Raw genomic sequence first — 21,971 nt, 5'->3', positions numbered from 1 at the left:
TGTTATCTACGAACTCTTCAATCCAATCACACAATTGGTCTGATAGTCCATATGCTCTTACTTTGTTTATTTAACGACTGTGGGGAACTGTATCGAACGCCTTGCGGAAGTCAAGAAACAAAGCATCTACCTGTGAACCCGTGTCAATGGCCCTCTGAGTCTCCTGGACGAATAGCGCGAGCTGGGTTTCGCACGACCCATGCTGATTCCTACAGAGTAGATTTCTAGTCTCCAGAAAAGTCATTATACTCGAACATAATACGTGTTCCAAAATTCTGCAACTGATCGACGTTAGAGATATAGGTCTATAGTTCTGCACATCTGTTCGACGTCCCTTCTTGAAAACGGGGATGACCTGTGCTCTTTTCCAATCCTTTGGAACGCTACGCTCTTCTAGAGACCTACGGTACACCGCTGCAAGAAGGGGGGCAAGTTCCTTCGCGTACTCTGTGTAAAATCGAACTGGTATCCCATCCGGTCCAGCGGCCTTTCCTCTTTTGAGCGATTTTAATTGTTTCTCTATCCCTCTGTCGTCTGTTTCGATATCTACCATTTTGTCATCTGTGCGACAATCTAGAGAAGGAACTACAGTGCACTCTTCCTCTGTGAAACAGCTTTGGAAAAAGACATTTAGTATTTCGGCCTTTAGTCCGTCATCCTCTGTTTCAGTACCATTTTGGTCACAGAGTGTCTGGACATTTTGTTTTGATCCACCTACCGCTTTGACATAAGACCAAAATTTCTTAGGATTTTCTGCCAAGTCAGTACGTAGAACTTTACTTTCGAAGTCATTGAACGCCTCTCGCATAGCCCTCCTCACACTACATTTCGCTTCGCGTAATTTTTGATTGTCTGCAAGGCTTTGGCTATGTTTATGTTTGCTGTGAAGTTCCCTTTGCTACCGCAGCTGTTTTCTAACTCGGTTGTTGTACCACGGTGGCTCTTTTCCACCTCTTACGATCTTGCTTGGCGCATACTCGTCTAACGCATATTGTACGATGGTTTTGAACTTTGTCCACTGATCCTCAACACTATCTATACTTGAGACAAAACTTTTGTGTTGAGCCGTCAGGTACTCTGTAATCTGCTTTTTGTCACTTTTGCTAAACAGGAAAATCTTCCTACCTGTTTTAATATTTCTATTTACGGCTGAAATCATCGATGCCGTAACCGCTTTATGATCGCTGATTCCCTGTTCTGCGTTAACTGTTTCAAATAGTTCGGGTCTGTTTGTCACCAGAAGGTCTAATATGTTATCGCGACGAGTCGGTTCGCTGTTTAACTGCTCAAGGTAGTTTTCAGATAAAGCACTTAAAAAAATTTCACTGGATTCTTTGTCCCTGCCACCCGTTATGAACGTTTGAGCCTCCCAGTCTATATCCGGCAAATTAAAATCTCCACCCAGAACTATAACATAGTGGGGAAATCTACTCGAAATATTATCCAAATTATCCTTCAGGTGCTCAACCACAACAGCTGCTGAGCCAGGGGGCCTATAGGGACATCCAATTACCATGTCTGAGCCTGCTTTAACCGTGACCTTCATCCAAATCATTTCACATTTCGGATCTCCGTCAATTTCCTTCGATACTATTGCACTTCTTATCGCTATAAACACGCCTCCCCCTTCACTGTCCAGCCTGTCTCTGCGGTATACATTCCAATCTGAGTTTAGGATTTCATCTGGTTTCAGCCAACTTTCTGTCCCTAGTAGTATATGGGCGTTGTGACCGTTTATTAATGAGAGCAGTTCTGGGACCTTTCTATAGACGCTCCTGCAGTTTACTATTAGCACATTAATATTGTTATTCCCTGTTGCATTTTGCCTACTCCTACCTTGTAGCGTCTCAGGAGGCGTCTTGTCGGGCCTAGGGAGGGAATTCTCTAACCTAAAAAAACCCCATGTGCACTCCACACGTACTGCGCTACCCTTGTAGCCGCTTCCGGCGTGTAGTGCACGCCTGACCTATTCAGGGGGACCCTGCATTTCTCCACCCGATAGCGGAGTTTAGCCTGTGACGCATGGTTAGTTACAAAAAAATGGCCCGCAGCTGCAGGAACAACTCCCGGTGGCACCACCCTCTGGATAGCTGACAGCGAAGTAACCAGTATGCTGCTTGAGCGGCGATAAGATGGATGTATGTGTTGTGTGAGAAGCTTCAATATGCTGAGTGTTTGCGCTGGACGATTATTCCCCCCATGTAAATTGATCGGTTCATCTTTGGCGGTCACAACGACAGTCTCTACAGACTATGAGCATCTGGTACGGTTGGAGATGTGCACGCAACTGCTGGTGTAGCCAATGTGTATGCGGGCATCTCCCAACCAATGTTACAGACGCTCTCCAGCAGTCAGCAGATGGCGCGTGCTTCGCAGCAGTTGGGAGTGTGTGCGATCAGAAGTTTTTTTTGTTTTTTTTTTTTTTTTTTTTGCGTGTATGTTTAGTGGAAATGTCATGGTGGAGAAGAGTCCGTATGTTCTCTCTATTTGTGGTAGACATTTAATTGCTCCATTTCCAAAATTTTTGTGTGTCATTCTCAAACATTGAAACCATGTTTTATTACAAAGAAGAATCATCCTAAGATGATGAGTGTTGTAACCAATCTATTGCACTCCTGTTAAATGTTAAATAATTAATTTGGTTATGTAGTGCAAATGGACTATTTCCCACTATTTTTGATATTACAATTGCGCCAACTCTCCCTTTGTCCCTATCATTAGCCAACTTTTTTTTAATCATCAGCACTCTGATTGGTCTGATGTGGCCCGCCACAAGTTCCTCTTCTCTGCAATGTCTTCATCTCAGAGTAGCACCTGCTACCTACATCTTCAGTTATCTGCTACATGTATCCCAACCTTTGTCATCCTCTACGGTTTTTATCCTCTACAGTCTCTCTAGTACCACGTATGTCATTCCCCCATGTCTTAACAGATGTCCTATCGACCTATCCCTTCTCCTTGTCAGTGTTTTCGATATATTCCTTTCCCCTCTGATTCTGCCAGAACCTCCTCATTCCTTATCAGTCCACCTAATTTTCAACATTCGTCTTTAGCACCACAACTCAAATGTTTCGATTGTCTTCTGTTCTGGTTTTTCGTTTTTCCACAGTAAATGTTTCATTACCACACAATGCTGTACTCTAAACATACATTCTCAGAAATTTGTTCCTCAAATTAAGGCTTAGGTCTGATGCTAGTAGACTTCTCGGCCAGAAATGCTCTTTTTGCCAATGCTAGTCTGCTTCTGATGTCCTCCTTACTCCATCCATGATAGCTTATTTTGCTGCCTAGGTATCAGAATTCTTTAACTTCATCTACTTCTTGACCATCAATCCTGATGTCAAATTTCTCGCTGTTCTCATTTCTGCTACTTCTCATTACTTTCACTTTTCTTCGATTTACTAAATCCTTGTTATGCACTCGTTAGACTGTATATTCCGTTCATCGGATTATCCAGTTCTCCTTCACTTTCACTCAGAGTAGCAATGTCATCAGCGAGTCGTATCATTGATATCTTCACAGCTTGAATTTTCATTCCGCTCCTGAAACTTTTTTTTTTATTTCCATCATTGCTTCTTCGATGTAGATATTAAACAGTATGGGCGAAAGACTATATCCCTGTCTTCCATACTTTTTAATCCGAGCACTTCGTTCTTCGTCGTCCAGTCTTAATGTTCCGTCTTGATTCTAGGACAAATTGCATATTACCAACCTCTCCCGATAGCTTATTCCTATTTTTCTCAGAATTTCGAACATCTTTCACCATTTTACATTGTCAAACGCTTTTTCCAGGTCGACAAATCCTATGAAAGTATCTTGATTTTTCTTTAGTATTGCTTCAGTTACCAACCGCAATGTCAAACTTGCCTCTCTTGTGACGTTACCTTTTCTAAAGCCAAACTGATCGTCATCTAGCGTGTCCTCAATTTTCTTTTCCATTCTCCTGAATGATATACTTGTCAGCAACTTGGATGCTGAGCTGTTAAGCTGGTTGTGCGATAGTTCTCGCACTTGTCAGCTCTTTCAGTCTTTGGAATTGTATGGATGGATGATATTTTTCTGAAAATCAGATGGCATGTCGCGAGACTCATACATTCTACACAACAACTTGAATAGTCATTTTGTTGCCACTTCCCCCAATGATTTTAGAAATACTGATGGAATGCTGTCTGTCTCCTCCAAAGCTCTCTTAAATTCTGATTCTAATACTGGATCCACTATCTCTTCGGAATCAACTACTATTTTATCTTCTATCATATCAGACAAATCTTCCCCCTCATAGAGGCCTTCAACATAAGCTTTCCTCCTATCCGCTCTTCTTTTGCATTTAGCTGTGGAACTCCAGTTACACCCTTAATGTTACCACCCTTGCTTTTAATATCAGCAAAGGTTCTTTTGACTATCCTGTATGCTGAGTCAGTCCTTCTGATAATCATTTCTTTTCGATGTCCTCATATTTTTCATGGAGACATTTCATTTTAGCTTCCCTGCTTTTCCTATTTATTTCATTCCTCAGCGACTTGTATTTCTCTATTCCTGAGTTTTCTGGAATATTTTTGTACTTCCTCCTTTCATTGATCAACTGAAGTATATCTTCTGTTACCCATGGTTTCTTCACAGTTACCTTCTTTGTACTTATGTACTCCCTCCCAACGTCTGCGATGGCCCTTTTTAGAGGTATCCACTCCTTATCAACTTTACTGCATACTGAGCTATTCCTTATTGCTGCATCTATAGCCTTAGAGAACTACAAACGTATCTTTTCATTCGTTAGTACTTCCGTATCCCACTTCTTTGCACACTGATTCTTCCTGACTACTCTCTTGAACTTCAACCTACTCTTCATCACTACTACATTGTGATCTTAGTCTGTGTCTGCTACAGGGTACATCTTACAATCTAGTGTCTGATTTCGGAATCTCTGCCTGACCATGACGTAATCTGACTAAAACCTTCCCATATCACTCAGGCTTTTCCATGAATACCTCCTTCTTTTGTGGTTCTTGAACGGAGTATTCGCTATTTCTAGGTGAAATTTATTGCAGAACTCAGTTAATCTATCTCCTCTCTCATTCCATGTCCCAAGCGCATATTCTTCTGTAGCCTTTGCTTCTACTCTTTCCGCTACAACTGCATTTCAGTCCCCGATGACTGTTAGATTTTCATCCCCCTTTATGTACTACATTATTGTTTCAATATCCTCATATACTTCCTCTCTAACTTCATGCCGGCCGTAGTGGCCGAGCGGTTCTAGGTACTTCAGTCTGGAACCGCGCGACCGCTACGGTCGCAGGTTCGAATCCTGCCTCGGGCATGGATGTGTGTGATGTCCTTAGGTTAGTTATGTTTAAGTAGTTCTCAGTTCTAGGGACTGATGACCTCAGAAGTTAAGTCCCATAGTGCTCAGAGCCATTTGAACCATTTTTTATAACTTCATTTTCAGCTTGCGATGACGGCATGTATACCTGAATTATCAATGTCGGTGCTGGTTTGCTCGATTCTGATAAGAAGAACACTATCACAAAGCTGTTCACAGTAACGCGCTCTCTGCTCTACCATCCTACTCAAGACAAATTCTACTCCACTTATTCGATTTTCTGCTGCTGTTGATATTGCCCTAACTAGAAATTCTCATGCCGTTGATTGTTGCTGATTCTTTCCCCTTTAGGAGCATTTTCCCACCCTAAGGAGAAGAGAGTGCCCTGAAACTCTGACCGCTCCTTCGCACTCGTTGACAGGGTGTGAGCGTACAAGCTGTGGTGGGAGTTTAGAGCGGCAGTTTGCTGCCGCAGAGCACGTGACTGGCGGTTGCTATGGGGCGTGACGAGCGGCTAGTGGTAAGTGGCCTTGGAAAAACCCGTGCGGGCGCTAGGCAGAGGCGTAAAGGTACGTTGTCCAAGACGCGACGCACACCAGCGACTGCGACGGGTCGCTACGTGACGTCAGAAGCTGTCCGCTGGCGCATGCGCAGTTCGAGTTTGGGATGCGACGCGCGACTGTTGCGGCAGCTGTCGCAGCACTGCACCAGTGAGCAGTGTTGCGACGGAAGTCGCACGACACAAAGACGTACGGCTGCGAGAAGATGTCGAGCCAGTCAAGGAAAACTGAAACGAGCCACTCACAGGATGTGATGCTCTGTGAGCTGGTCTCGCAACAGCCTTGCCTTTACGATTTGAAGAACCCTAAATATAGAGACACTATGTTCAGAGACAGAATTTGGGAAGAAATTGGTGCACAGTTGAAACTGGCAGGAGAGTGAAATATATAATATTTTCCCATTAATGCAAATTTTTCAGACCTGTTATGAAAATCAGTATAATCCATGCAGATGTAGAATTAGAATGGTGAAAATGAACTTGAAGGTCAATTTTCGCATTACTCTTTTTTGTGACGATAAAAATTGAAAACGGCAAATACATTATAAAATGAACAATCTAACGTACAACGAGAAAGTTACATTTTACAATACCTTCACTTTGAAAGTAAACGGTAGATTGGTGTCTTGATGATACCTTCTAGTTGTGAAAAACCACCGCCAGATTGTTGTACAGCTTTCTGTAATCAATAGATGTTCGTTTTTGAGGAAGGCGTTTCTCAACAGATTGCGCAAACAGTATGCTGCAATAAGTAATTTGTCACATTCACTTCAATTCATTGGTAGAAGATGGTGCTCAAAAAACTTGTGCCAAAAGTGCACTACTGTTTTACAAGGCCCTTCTGGTCTGACACAGTTCACAATTGAAATTCGTCTTTTGTAAATCCTGGAGTCATCTTTTGAGTGCAGCTTGGCAAGATTAAATGGATTAAATGTTGATGTCATCCATAACGATGTATGCTGTCAGAATACAAGAATATGGAAGTTCATTTCGATGGGAATAAAGATTCAGTCGGCTATGAAAGTTGCCTTAGCTTGTTCCAAAAGTTTCTGCATGGGAGAAACTGACAAGTATAATTTGGGGAAATTTTGTGAACAAGCACGGACATTATTTCTTCCACATTTCTGCCAGTGTATACTGTAGACGTTCAGAATCAAAATTCTAGAGATGTTTAAGGTGTAACCCTATCTTGTTGTCAAGAACTTGAAACAATGCAATGAAGCTAGCGTGCGCTTATTGTTAATAAACTTATCTTTCATTGGAATTTTAGGTGAAATGTGCAAAAGCAGATGGAGGAATATTCGGGACTCGTATCAGAGAAATAAACGAGAAAGAAAGCTTGGAACAGGTTCAGATGCCTCAGCAAAACCAAGAAAATGGGTTCTGCTTGATCACTTGGCTTTAAGAAACCTACGTTTCGTGGCATTTTAAATGAAATTGTCAAGAGCATATGGAGAAATATTAGTAACTCATACCGGAGGAATATGACATAAAATGGTTTCATTAGGTCCAAATGTGTCAGCGAAACAAAACAAATGCATTCTCTATCGTGTGATGACCACACGATTCTCGTTGCGCGTCGACAGAACTGGCGGCTAGTCGCGACGCTCCCGGAGATATATGAGCCCAAATCTCGGAAACGGAGATCGATATCAATCTGATCTCAACTTAAAAAATAATTTCGATATGTTAGCTTCTTTTCATCGGCAACGATGTATGACCTAACGTGAACCATACGTAAAGTAGCCAGCGACCACATTTTTCACTGTACACAATTCAAATTTTATGCAGTAGGTTACTTGTAAATTAAGTATCGGGATAACTGTGACGAATATCGGAAAAATAGACACCTCATTATCAAGCTGTGATGTGAAACTGTAAGATACGCAAACATCAATTTTTTGTGCCTTTTACTTTCCTCACAATTGATAGAGAAGTAATATACAGCGAAAAAAACACGCAAAACCGGAAGAGATACTTTTCAATTTTTTAAAGTAAAAGGAGAATCTGTATCGAAAAACTAACTCTGGGAGCCGATGTAACTTTGTTGCATTAACATACAGTATTTTTTACAGCAAGAAAATCGGAATTCTTATTTTTCTTATGTATTTGAATCCGCCGCCGCCGACCGGAGCTTGGGAAACGGCGACGACTCCAGTCGTGTTGCGGCCGTGTCGCCGTCTGCCAGGGTGGGGAAAGAGGAGGGGGCAGCGTCGCAGTCGCAGCCAAGTGTCGCGTCTTGCACAACGTAACTTAAATGGTCGTGTTTGCGCGCTTGGAGAAATTTAAAAATGGTTCAGATGGCTCTGAGCACTATGGGACTTAACATCTGAGGTCATCAGTCCCCTAGAACTTAGAACTACTTAAACCTAACTAACCTAAGGACATCACACACATCCATGCCCGAGGCAGGATTTGAGCCTGCGACCGTAGCGGTCGCGCGGTTCCCGACTGCAGCGCCTGGAACCGCGTGGCCACCGCGGTCGGCGGAGAGATTTATACGCCAGAGAAAAATTGATAAAAACAAAACTAAGAGTGACACGGAAGTGCGAGTTGGCACTCATGGACAGAAAAATATGTAAAATCAAGTTGTCTAGACGCACCACAAAAATATATAATAATTTAAATGTTACTGTAGTCTTAAAAATCGTAAATTTATGGAAGTTTAAAAGCTAATATCTCGGCAATGCTTTGGCCGATTAATATAAACAAAGTGTCTACTGATGGGGCCAGTAGAACTACATTGAGCAATCATAGTCGATTTAGCAAAACATGTACCATTTTTGAATGAGAGGTCGGAATATGGGATTCAACTGAGAGAAACTGTGTTTTTGGTATTAAATGTATTTGAAGAGACGAAACTAGCGACAGCATTCTAAAGTTCAAAGAGGTAGATGAGTAATTATACATGTATTTGTTTATTTATGTTTGTATTAAAAAGTCTGGGAACAGCAAAATCACGCCACAAGAATATTATTTGTGAGAAAACAGTGGCAGATACAAAAAACTGAACTTTAAATTTTTATTGCCCAGAAATTTCCATATTTGTCAATATATCATACATGTTCTAGAATATTCGTAATTTTTGTCAAACATTGCTTTGAGATAGGCAGTCGTTTCGAGGGTGGATAGGGCTGCCATCTTTGAGGACAGTTGGTTCTGAGCAACGCTAAGAGCTGGAAGTGCCACACTTCTGGGGGTATAGTAGTGGGTTGGTAGCTCCATTCGAAAGCGATCAAGTGGAGTGCAATATAGTGGTTTAGGATAGCAGATAAGAGTGTATTTTGTGAATTGTGAACAGTCTGTCGAATGCCGTGATTGCAACATATGAATTTTATAGTGAAGTGTTGTAGCAACAGTTGTTAAAGGCCGCTCTTACATAAAAGCCCTTCAGACTACATTTTAAGTGTTTAGTGAATATACCGAAAAAAAACTACTTGTCTAAATTATAAATCATCATGAGTGACTCAACATTTTAAATTTCACCGCAATAACTGCTTGCATGGTTTTTTATGTTTTATTTCACCTTAAAAGTTGAGTTTACAACAGGTGTGCCATATCACACGGGCGCTCGAGCAAAACTATTCAAACTTCAATGTGTAGTGCCCAGTACAGTCGTAAAGGCCACTGGCAGAATAGTGTGACTCCTTATGCTGAAAGTCTTCGGCCACCAATGCTGATTATTAATCAAAATTTAAAGTGGTGGCAGGCTTCAAACCCGGGACCAATGACTTTCTGATAACCAATCAAAGACGTTACCTCTAGACCAAGAAGAGCGCAGTTTTCTGAGGAAGGATGAAGACCTCTTTCAGTACTTTTGGACATGTTGATTCATACATGTGTTCACACAAACAAGAAGTAACCACTTAATAGAGACAGAGACAGGTAGCTAGTCCGGAATTTCTTGATCTAGGGAATGGCTCCACTTGATGGTTTGGTCAGGAACCACGAGAACTAATGGAGGTCCCTCAGGCATGGTAGGCACGTCACCTTGGTCTACAGGATTGAGGTGCAGATGTTACAACAGGAAGTAACCACATGAGAGAGAGTGAAGATGGTTTCCCAGATATCAGAATCAAAGTACGCTGACTTCCGGTCTGTAGTTGGTATTTAGTATCGAAAACGGCAGTTAATATACCATATGTCATTCCATCCCTGAGCACTTACAGTTATTTCATCATGGAAAGTGGGGGCGGGGGATGCAGAAATCAGCTCTACTCAAGCAAGGGAACCATGTGTTCCACAAACTGATTAAGGGGAGATGGATAGTAATTTCAATCCCTTTTCTGCCAATGCTATTTCACCCTTTGAATAGGTACACTTTTCAAAAGATCTGTAAGTGTTAAAGCAGTTAAATTTTTACTGACTGAACATATATGAATGAACATATGTGCTGCATTTACAAGTAAAGTGAACAAAATACCTCTTATGGATTTAAAGAAATACTTTTTAATTTCACTGATAAAATTTCACTTTTTTAGTACATTCATCATTATAAAACAGTTTTTGTTGGGGTGATGGTTCTCAATTCACTTGTAATAAGTTTTTGCCATCCTGTGTACAAATGGACCCTATTTCATACATTTAATCCAATTAATTTAGAAAATAATTGTACCTGAAAATCAAAAATTGTAGTTTTGGACAAAAATCAATTTAAAGTTTAGGGCTGCAATTTTAGTGTATTTATCGATAAGAATTACTTACCACTAACAGTTACCTGGAGCATACTGAGCACCTTCTGAATCATACTGATTTTCTTTTCCTCTCTTGATTCCTCTTCTTTTCTATCTTGTTTTCCTCATTTTAAATTAGCAATTTCTGATTTGCAGATTCTCTCTTTATCTACCTGCACCAAGGATTTTGCAGTACTTTCACTAGATTCTATGCTCAATATTTCCAAAACATTCAGTTTTCTTGTTACACCCTCACTGAAGCATAAAATAGTATCACAAATCTGAAGAAGTACAGTTTTAGATAGCTGAGTCAAATGACAGAATTCCCACATTCATCTAAATTTTGCGTTTGGCCATGAAGGCATTTCTACAATGAAGTGTCTTACGAAGATCTCTAAATGTAGGTTTAATTTCATTGATTACCGCTGGAGGTAAAGAATATTTGTGGTCACATTTTGCACTTCTCCTGTACTTGCGCCAAGTGTCACGATCGTTCAGACAAAGACAGTGCTGAGGATTTTCATCTGTGGAAATCTTATGGAAAAATATAGTCCATAAGGCTTTTTCATTTTTTCTACATGCCCAACATTTCTTATGGCCAAGCCACAACAATTATGTGATCTATGTATTTCAACATTTGTCAGGCGACCTTTACCAACTATTTTCTTGCCATATTCCAGTAGTATTTTCCACTTTTCTTTTAGTAATCTTCTCAACCTGGACACCATTCTCTTCTGGGCATGCTCAATGCATTCTAATTTAGAAAGTGTGACGTTAGGACCACAGATTTGTTCCATACAGATTCTTTCATAAGCCTTGCGGTCACTGTCCTCTAAATAATGTGTGTGTCTGACACCTCTGTTGGCCACTGAATGATTAAAAATCTTAAAAACTACTGCTAATTCTATCCTACAACTTGGACCAGGATATTTCATCTGACACATATATTCACACTCTTTCAGTTTCACTGCTACAAATTTTGCATCAATTACCTTGCATGTTTCAAATGCTGTAGGTGTCATGACACCATTTAGTAAAGAGTGGCCACTTTTCTGCCACCTGCCATGAAAGCATGCACAATATCATCACCTTCATGGTTATTGCTTTTCCTGAGTTCTTCTTCAGATGCTTCCATCATTGAGACGTTACAAACTTCAGCAACATCAATTCTAATAATTTTACTGTAAGTCATAAATTTTGCAGTTGGATTTGGAATGTCAACTAATGCACATACACTTTGTGATCAAAAGTATCCAGACACCCCGAAAAACATACTTCTCTCATATTAGGTGCATTGTGCGGCCACATACTGCCAGGTACTCCGTATCAGCGACCTCATTAGTCATGAAGCATCGTGAAAGAGCAGAATTGGGCGCTCTGCGGAACTCACAGACTTCGAACGTGTCAGGTAATTGGGTGTCCCTTGAGTCATACATCAGTACGCGAGATTTCCAGACTCCTAAACATCCATAGGTCCACTGTTTCTGATGTGATAGTGAAGTGGAAACATGAAGGGACATGTACAGGACAAAAGCGTACAGGCCGACGTCGTCTGTTGACTGACAGAGACCACCGACAGTTGCAGAGGGTTGTAATGTGTAATAGGCAGACATCTATGCAAACCATCACACAGGAATTTCAAACTGCATCAGGATCCAATGCAAGTATTATGACAGTTAGGCAGGAGGTGAGAAAACCTGTATTTCATGATCGAGCAGCTGCTCATAAGCCACACATCAAACCGGTAATGCCAAATGACGCTTGGTGTATGGAGTGTAGACACTGGTTGACTTAACAGCGGAAAAAGGTTGTGTGGAGTGACGATTCACGGTACACGGTGTAGCGATCTGATGGCAGGGTGTGGGTGTGATAAATGCCCAGTGAATGTCATCAGCCAGCATGTGTAGTGCCAACAATAAAATTCGGATTCAGTGGTATTAAGCTGTGATCGTGTTTTTCATAGAGGGGGCTGGAACCCCTTGTTGTTTTGGGTGGCACTGTCATAGCACAGGCCTACATTGATGTTTTAAGCACCTTCTTGCTTCCCACTGTTGAAGAGCAATCCGGGGATGGCGACTGTATCTTTCAACACGATCGAACACCTGTTCATGGCGCACGGCCTGTGGCGGAGTGGTTGCATGACAATAACATCCCTGTAATGGACTGGTCTCCGCAGATTCCTCACCTGAGTCCTTTAGAACACCTTATGGATATTTTGGAACGCCGACTTTGTGCCAGGCCTCACCGACCGACATCGATACCTCTCCTCAGTGCAGCACTCCATGAAGAATGGGCTGCCATTCCCCAAGAAACCTTCCGGCACCTGACTGAATGTATGCGTGAGAGAGTGGAAGCTGTCATCAAGGCTAAGGGTGGGCCAACGCCATATTGACTTTCAGCATTACTGATGGAGGGTGCGATTTTAAACCATCTGTCCATATACTTTTGATCACATAGTGTAAGAGTTTGCCTGCCTCCATCGGTTTAACAATTCATCTGAGAACATAAACTAGCCTTATGTTGTTCTCATACCAATTATTATTTGTCATTTCTGATGTCATTGTTGTAGCAACTGCACCATATTTTGTACAATTTTACATCAGGTGAGACACAATCACTTTGCGGAGACACTGATTCTCTCCCAAGGATACATCACCACCATTTAATCTGCCACAATATTTTTGGAAATGAAATCACAGGGCATGCTAAGGGTCAATATTTCCAAATGAGTATTCATCTCCCCAAGGTGATTGGGAAGAAAACTCCTTGAAGACAATGCAGTTTCTTTCTTGAGGTGCTGATTATCTTTATGACCAATATTCTTGGTGCCTTTGACCCATCAATCTTATTTACCTTTACGTATTTACCTCTGAATTTTAATTTAGGTGAGAATTTCTTTAGTTGCCGCACTTTTATAAAAACGTGCTAAGCCATAGAAAATGTAGATCAGCACATACTTCACTCGCAAAAATCTTCAGAAAGTACAGCCGATAGCGCTCGAAAACAATGGAAAACATGGTCGGAAAAATGAGAATTGGTAGCAGAGAATGGGTAGGAAACCTTGACGAGATAAAACAATACAAGCAGGAAATACCATAAAAGGAATAAAAGACACCAGTGCATTATTTCTGCATAGTGCAAAAAAGAAGGCATGGAATTTAAATGCCAGATCGCATAGAGCATAGGAAAACCATCATAACTCACAAAAAAAAATCGTCGTATTTGTAAGAAACAAAAACTGTTCTATGCAGGAAACAGCAGGTATTTCAGATACGAAAAAATCTAAAAATCAGTTTTTTGAGCCCATTTGCCTTCTGTCTCTCCTTAAATAAAGAGTATGCAAATTGATTATGTAATATATTATTCACACTGATTTGAATTTCGTATCATGAGATCTTTCCTCTCAGCATGGAGTGAATGTTTCTGCCATTTTCAAGATGGGGGTGGGGAGAGGGAAAGTGTGGCATGGGGAAGGGGTGGGGGATTTTCCAGTGAAGTGAAAATGGTTTCAGAACTGAACTGGAAAGGGGTGACAAAAAATATCCCTTTCCCAGAAGGGCAGTGGAGGAGGAGAGGAAGGGCTCGGAGATTCTCAGAGGGATGGATTTTTCCCAGGGGGTCATAAATGAATTACCATGCCAATAGGTATATCTAGGGAGTGATAAATTAATTTATATAACAGTAGTTTAGTGGAGAGGGTAATTAATTGCTCAATTTAACGATCATATCTGTTTCAAATTCTGAAAGTAGCAGGGGTGAAACACAGGGAGCGAAAGGCTATTTACAGTTTGTACGGTACAGAGTCCAGATGGCAGTTATAAGAATCGAGGGACATGAAAGGGAAGCAGTGATTGGGAAGGGAGTGCGACAGGGTTGTAGCCTCTCCCTGATGTTATTCAATCTGTATATTGAGCAAGCAGTAAAGGAAACAAGAAAAATTCGAAGTAGGAATTAAAATTCATGGAGAAGAAATAAAAACGTTGAGATTCGCCGATGACATTGTAATTTTGTCAGAGACAGCAAAGGACTTGGAAGAGCAGTTGAACGGAATGGACAGTGTCTTGAAAGGAGGATATAAGATGAACATCAACAAAAACAAAACTAGGATAATGGAATGTAGTCGAATTAAGTCGGGTGATGTTGAGGGAATTAGATTAGGAAATGAGAAACTTAAAGTAGTAAAGGAGTTTTGCTATTGTGGAAGCAGAATAACTGATGATGGTCGAAGTAGAGAGGATATAAAATGTAGACTGGCAATGACAAGGAAAGTGTTTCTGAATAAGAGAAATTTGTTAACATCGAGTATAGATTTAAATGTCAGGAAGTCGTTTATGAAAGTATTTGTACAGAGTGTGGCCATGTATGGAAGTGAAACATGAACGATAAGTAGTTTGGACAAGAAGAGAATAGAAGCTTTCGAAATGTGGTGCTACAGAAGAACGCTGAAGATTAGATGGGTAGATCACATAACTAATGAGGAGGTATTGAATAGAATTGGGGAGAAGAGGAGTTTGTAGCACAACTTGACTATAAGAAGGGATCGGTTAGTAGGACATGTTCTGAGGCATCAAGGGATCACCATTTTAGTATTGGAGGGCAGCGTGGAGGGTAAAAGTCGTAGAGGGAGACCACTACGCAGATTCAGAAGTATGTAGGTTGCAGTAAGTACTGGGAAATGAAGAAGCTTGCACAGGATAGAGTAGGATGGAGAGCTGCATCAAACCAGTCTCAGGACTGAAGACAACAACAACAACAACAACAACATCTGTTTCACATCAAAAGTGTGCCAGAAGTCTTTTTACCCCATTACTTGCGTAACTACTACAGCTGCATTTCTGCACAAATCAGTGAGAAGCCAGTTTTATTTAGTTTGGCTGTGACTTCTGAGCTTGTTAGTTAAAGTAAACTAGTGACTGGAGATCTTTATCATCAACTTGTGAGAACATTTGTTCCATCAACTTTGAGCTTTTCTGAATTCTTTCCAACAGACCATTCAAGAGTGGAGAATTGTGTTCCTCACGGCAGCTGGAGTCTTCTTCGTGGGCAATCTGATTTTCGTTATTTTCGCTGATGGGGAAGTTCAACCTTGGAACGCCCCTAACTATTCGAGAGGAAAGAACAAAGGTGAGTTCCATGAATACTAGATCTAAAGTGCTTCTAGAAGTTCTCTCTAAGTTGTTAGTATATTGTCATACTCCGTTAATATTTATCATCAGTTGCCGAATCGTGGTGTTTGGTAACATGTATCTGTATAGTGTTTACGTGGGCATGTTTACGTGAGCCAGTTGCCTGCAGTTTGCACCAGTAATCGTGCACATAGGCGTGAAAATTTTGAGTCCAATCACGTCTAGTTTACTTTTGCAACATGGCGCGCAACTGAATTAATACTTGAGAGCAATCGAGCCGTGGATTTCATTGCACTTCAGAAGGTTGAAGAACGCTTGAATATTGAAATAAGAAGACGGAATTGCCCGTTTCTTCTGGCAGTTCTTGAGGTTTAGTGTGTGCCGGTTGAAACGCATTTCGAATCTGTTAATCAGAATACCCGTAATGTAGAAACACATAGTGAAGACGTATAAGCTTTGCTGATATGGTCTCTGGATCTGAGATAACTCTCGCCCTGCGACCAAGAGTCGGTAATGCTCCACTGCGTTGGGATGGGTGGTGGCAGCTCTTATTTTGCAGATATAGATCAGTGTGAGTTGCTTTAAGGAACACATTGTGACCCACGAAACCGTCACCTTTACTGCGGACCAAGACGTCTAAAAACGGCAGGTCTCCATTTTTCTACAAAGCCATATTGAAGCAAATGCTGAGTTGGAACACTTGAGAGTGCAGAGAGCTCTGCGTTTAAATTTGTGTTGTCGGGAAATACTGTACATGACAAGCACTTTTAAACTAGTTGACCATATTGTTAACTCGCAAATAACAAATGAAATTTCTTTTTTTTCTTTTCCAGAAACTATAGAAAAGGTTGCAGCTTGAGCAACTCTAAGAGACGCCGCTAGCCACATGGAATACAGTTTGAGAAACAAAAGTTTCTTCACAATAAAACTTTACACATAAAGAAATCACAGGAAAGGACAGCTCTGCAAAACATACACCTTTCCTGCAGCTTGAGTAACACACCAACGTCACTTGGAAGAAACATACTCTATTCGATACCAAATGTATACATGCCAATAAAAAATGTAGCATCCACATCATATATGCATGAACTACTACACCTACAACAGAAGGTTGACAGTTATGATACAAGAGAAGTGGCTGTGAAACTATAACTTAATCTAACTTAACATGATGTACCTGAAGAACTTTGATGTATGAAGATGTGATTCCGTCGAGACCAAGAGATCTGAGGAATCCGTAATTATATCTGTGTAAGTGTGAGACGCGGATATTGTTTTTGCATGGCTTGTTTCTGCTTCAGTTTTGAGAAGCGTCTCTCCAGAAGTTGTGATAAGAGTTTACTTCCTATTAGAACAATGTAAGTTTTTCTGTGATATAAAAAATTAATAAACTTCTCTTCAACAGAAACGCCTTACTATTCAATGGCTCTGTCTTACACTATATAGTTCTGAAGACGCCCCACATTAATACTAAGTAAAAGCATTTGAGTATGACCGTAGACACTTGAATATTTTTATTCTACACCGGAAACACTATTGTGATGGCGTGTTCGTAGTGCACATCTCTTTTTTTTGCATTCGTTCACGTAGTGATTGATTGATTCATCCATTCATTCATTGTACCCCATAGGTCACATCGTCAAGGAGAATCATTAGGAATGTGGAAAGAGTGTGCATCAATAGAGAATTTGTCTCCAAATCCAATTTTGAGGGTTGTATTAAAATCGTTTAACTCCTCTGTTGTGTGTATTCTTTTATTTATTTATTTAGACGTCAAGTTCCGTAGGACCAACTTGAGGTGCAAATCTCCACAGTCATGGAACGTGTCAATACTTGAAATTGCAACGTAAATGTAATAACAGATAAAATTAAAATATTTATGAACCAAAAAAAGTCAAGCCGTAAGTTTCAGTAAACGCAATCAATTATACAATAAGAATAAGCTTAATTTTTCAAAGAACTCCTCGACATATTAGGAGGAGCGACCCATGAGGAAACTCATCAATTTCGATTTGAAAATGTGTGGATTACAGCTAAAACTTTTGAATTCTTGAGGTAGCTTATTGAAAATGGATGCTGTAGTACACTGCACAACGCTTTGCACAAGAGTAAGGAAGTCCGATCCAAACGCAGGTTGGATTTTTGCCGGGTATTGGCTGAGTGAATGCTGCTTTTTCTTGGGAATAAGCTGATGTTGTTAACAGGAAACGACAGTAAAGAATATATACATATTAAGAGGCCAATGTCGAAATACCCACACTAGTGAACAGGGGTCGACAAGCGATTCGCGAACGTACACCACTTATTGCTCGAACTGCCCGTTTCTGAGGCAAAAATATCCTTTTAAAATGGGAAGCGTTACCTCAAAATATAATACCATATGACACAAGCGAATGAAAATAAGCAAAGTAGACTAATTTTTGTGTCGAATGATCACTTACTTCAGATACTGTTTGAATAGTAAAAAATGCAGCATTCAGTCTTTGAGCAAGATGCTGAATGTTGGCTTTCCACGACAGTTTACTATATATGTGTACACCTAGAAATTTGAACTTTTTAGTTTCACCAATCATATGCCTATTCTGAGAAATTAAAACGTCGGGTTTTGTTGAACTGGTGGGTTACAAACTGTAAAAACTGAGTCTTACTGTGATTTAGAGTTAGTTTATTTTCTACACGATTTTAACTTATGTCATGAACTGCAATATTTGCAACAGGGCCAATGTTGCACACAACATTCTTCACTACCAAGCTAGTGTCATCTGCAAACAGAAATATTTTAGAACTACCCATAATACTAAAGGGCATATCATTTATATAAATACAGAATAGGAGTGCCCCCAACACTGATCCCTGGGACACCACCCCCCCCCCTCCCCCACTTAACCATGCCCCACTCACACCCCACATCATAGCCATTTTCAGCACTTTGAATAATGACCATTTGCTGTGTGTTGTTAAAGTAGGAGGTGGACCAGTTGTGAGCCACAGCCTGTATTCCATTATGGTCCAACTTCTGGAGCAACATTTATTTAAACACGAAATTACAATGTAATGGACGACTTGTTCATTGTATATTTTACTGCATTAACAGACGGGTACTTTGCTCATACATCATTACACTGTCACCAGACCACGTGCAAAGCATTTGCAACGATTGCTCAGCCTCTTTGACGATTACATTTTTCCTAGTCAATGTTTAGTTCATTTGATTAGCTTGCAACAACATTAACTTTCTCAACTTTGTTGAGGTGTAAAATTTTCAGTCTTTATTTGTCGTAAGAAGCTACATACTGACATTTTAATCTGCTCTCCTTTGCACGGTTTCAAATCTCAGATTTGTATTTTATCCAACATGTACAGAAACGAAAATTCAAAGAATGATTGTCATACCGGTAAGTATATTTGCTCCGACCTGTTTCGGAGATAACTTCATTAGTGTGATTTCTAGTCAGTTGATAGCTTCGTATCTATGTGCTAGTCGCACTTATAACTTATTCTTTATGCAGACACTATGTACATACATTGTTGTATTTTCGATGTAATTGTTCCTTCAGTTTCCCTTCCAAAGAAAAACGGATCAGCTCCTTCCTTCCATGGATCAGCTGACCACTGAATAGACAATCCCTTCTGTGAGGTCGCCTTTCTTTCATCTCTTCTCTACCTACATCAAATGCGGATACATCTCATTTTATAATTTTAAACTTATGCAAAGTCTCTGACCTTTCTTATGATATCTGTCATCGTACCCTAGTGAATTTACCTGGGTAATTAAAACACAAATTTCCTGCTTTCTACTTTTACGTATCTTTTTTTGTAATTTTCGTAATTCCATTCCTTACACGTTTGTACAGATTATCGAAGTATTTAATATCGATCCCTGTTTCTCAGGTGCTTATCTTTAAATGCTGTTCGCCAAGAACCTATTCAGTATTATTAAATTCCTGTTGTTTTGTATAATGAACACGGTTATCTACCGCTTACTTTAAAATCTATGGACAAGTGCAGAGTGTTTACGTAATTTTTATTGCATTTTCTTTCATTTATATTTACAAAAAATCGCTACATATATTAAAACACAGCTACCTAAAACCTGTAGAGAACACCACCTACTTTGTTGTTAATCTCTGTTTAATCATATTTTATCAATTATTAGGTACAAAACCCTTACGTAGCAGCTCTTTAATTCTTACACCTTACAGTAAGAGACGTAATATATTAATAACTATCGCATTTTTATTACATGCAATAGCGCATTCTTATCGGAGACAACGTGAGTTTTTTAGAGTAACTTCGCTCGCTATTTGTTAAAATAGTTGTTAGTGCTTTCTTGTTGGGTATTACTCTAATGTCGCCTATCATAGCATCGCCCAAACAGTATGTGTGCAATGTAATCTAATTTGCACGTATATGTTAGTAAGTGGCCTTATGTTTTAGGGGTAGTGTTAACACACTTCTTTTAATCCCATTCAGTTGACATAACTAATATGCGCGTCGTATCACAGTATAAACGATTTTCTCGTTCATCATGCATCAAAAAAATTTTTCTTCCACTGCTAATATATCATATGCGTGGTTGCCTACACCTGACAAATAATCTCTCACAACTTCCGAAATAAAGATTCCTCGCTTATACTCCACATAAACTTTTCTTTTAGTAGTAGTACTGCCTGGTCACATTGTTGTCGCTGTTCTTAAAAATATTCATCTATCTTTACATCATATTTTATCATAATGCTAACCACCTTAATTCATATTTGGCAGAATTTAAAAGTAAGAAATTGATGGAAAAAGCAACTCCTGATCCTCCAGTTCTCGTCATTTCGTTCATGCCAAACGGTAATCGTGACAATACATCTAGTACTTTATTTTCTGAAGAACCTTTTCTAAAATTAAGTTTTATTAATTGACTATGCAGCAATCTTCTTTCCTCAAGGAAATCTAAGGCCTGATGTTCTCTACATGTGTTGATCTCAAACTCCAAATTAGTGTTTGAAACATTTTTATGCTCCATACAACAGCGAACAATTCTTTCTCTGCAGCTATATAGTTGTTTGACTTCATGTTTATTTAGGCCTCTGCTAGCAAAGGCTGTGGTGTTATATTCACTATCTCGGGATGCTATTCAGTTTGGAACAGTTCACGAGCTACACCATATTTGGAAGTGTCTGATGCCAATTTGAATGCTTGATTCAATACAGGGTGTTTTGAAACTTTGGCGGATAACGATAATTTTCGCTGTTATCTTTATGTCGATTCTGTCCTTGAGTGAAATCTCCCCTTTCTTTATTTACTGTGTCTAGGCATTCTATAAAAGTTAAGAGATTACTACATTAGTTCATCCTCTCTACCAAATTTCTCTCTGTAAAAAGTAAGGTGATACCAGGGCCGGTACTAAGTTTTTTCCTCTAAGGATTGTGCAAATATTTAGATCTAGTCAAATGCCACTATAGCCACCCATGTACTGATATAGTCCTTAGAAATTACTAAATCCAGAGTTAATTTTTCTTGTGTCTCGGTGACCAATTCTTTCTTTTAAATTTTCCCTGGAAATCATCGCAATTCATCCGAATGAGTGGTTCTCCATTCCGCTTGCGTGAAGATCGAAATGTATTGACTGTATCTCACTATATAGTTCACATTCGAAAACTGTTTTAACCAATATTTTTCCATTTCCTTTCTGCACTTCTTCTATCGGATGAGTTGATAACCCAGTTACATACTGTGGTCTTATTTCTAAATTCCTAGATTTTCTAGCGCTTCCCATAACTTATGAAATTTATGAAGATGTTCAACAGCGTCGTCCACAGAATTAGATGTAGCGCTGGCGAAATCTACTTTTTCACCTTTTGTTCTACTAATACCTGCAAACGCTTCTACAAATTAGCTGCGCTTTTCGGATCACTAGTTATTTCGACATGTTCCCTATTTTGTTCTAATGCTTCTACACGATTTCACGTCTCTGAGATTTAATTGTTCATGTAAGTAGCTCCAGAGTGGATCGTTCCTCTACGATCGTTTTGTTTTAGCGTCTATTTCTTTAAATTGTTCTGCAACGTCCTTCCAAGTCACTATATCGCATTGTTTTCGCATTACAGTCCGCAAATCCCTAGGTAAACTAACTAAGGTCTCGTCCATATTGTAAAATTAAGTATTTGAAGAGCCTATTTTCGTAGCTATCGTGTCTGATTGCTTTAATTCCTCCCACTGTGCTCCAGTGCCATTTTGTAATTCCTCCATTTTCGCTTATTACTCTACTGGCCATTAAAATTGCTATACCAAGAGAAGATGTA

At 39.9% G+C, this 21,971-nt stretch overlaps 1 protein-coding gene across 1 annotated transcript in view; it reads left to right on the top strand.

Annotated features, from left to right (window-relative positions):
- The window catches only part of LOC124552170 (vesicular glutamate transporter 1-like), a 34,733-nt gene extending 17,775 nt beyond the window's left edge, over positions 1 to 16,958 (top strand). The window contains exons 2-3 of the mRNA XM_047126497.1: positions 15,538 to 15,673; positions 16,509 to 16,958. Coding sequence (XP_046982453.1) covers positions 15,538 to 15,673; positions 16,509 to 16,534 — 162 coding nt within the window. The 3' untranslated portion in view covers positions 16,535 to 16,958. The remainder of the gene's footprint in view (positions 1 to 15,537; positions 15,674 to 16,508) is intronic.
- Positions 16,959 to 21,971: the final 5,013 nt, after the last annotated feature.

This window comes from Schistocerca americana, chromosome 1 (genome assembly GCF_021461395.2).
Source record: "Schistocerca americana isolate TAMUIC-IGC-003095 chromosome 1, iqSchAmer2.1, whole genome shotgun sequence".
In the NCBI taxonomy this organism is placed as follows: domain Eukaryota; kingdom Metazoa; phylum Arthropoda; class Insecta; order Orthoptera; family Acrididae; genus Schistocerca; species Schistocerca americana.
The sequence above is the reverse complement of the archived record's forward strand: the minus strand, read 5'-3'. Positions and strand labels throughout refer to the sequence as shown.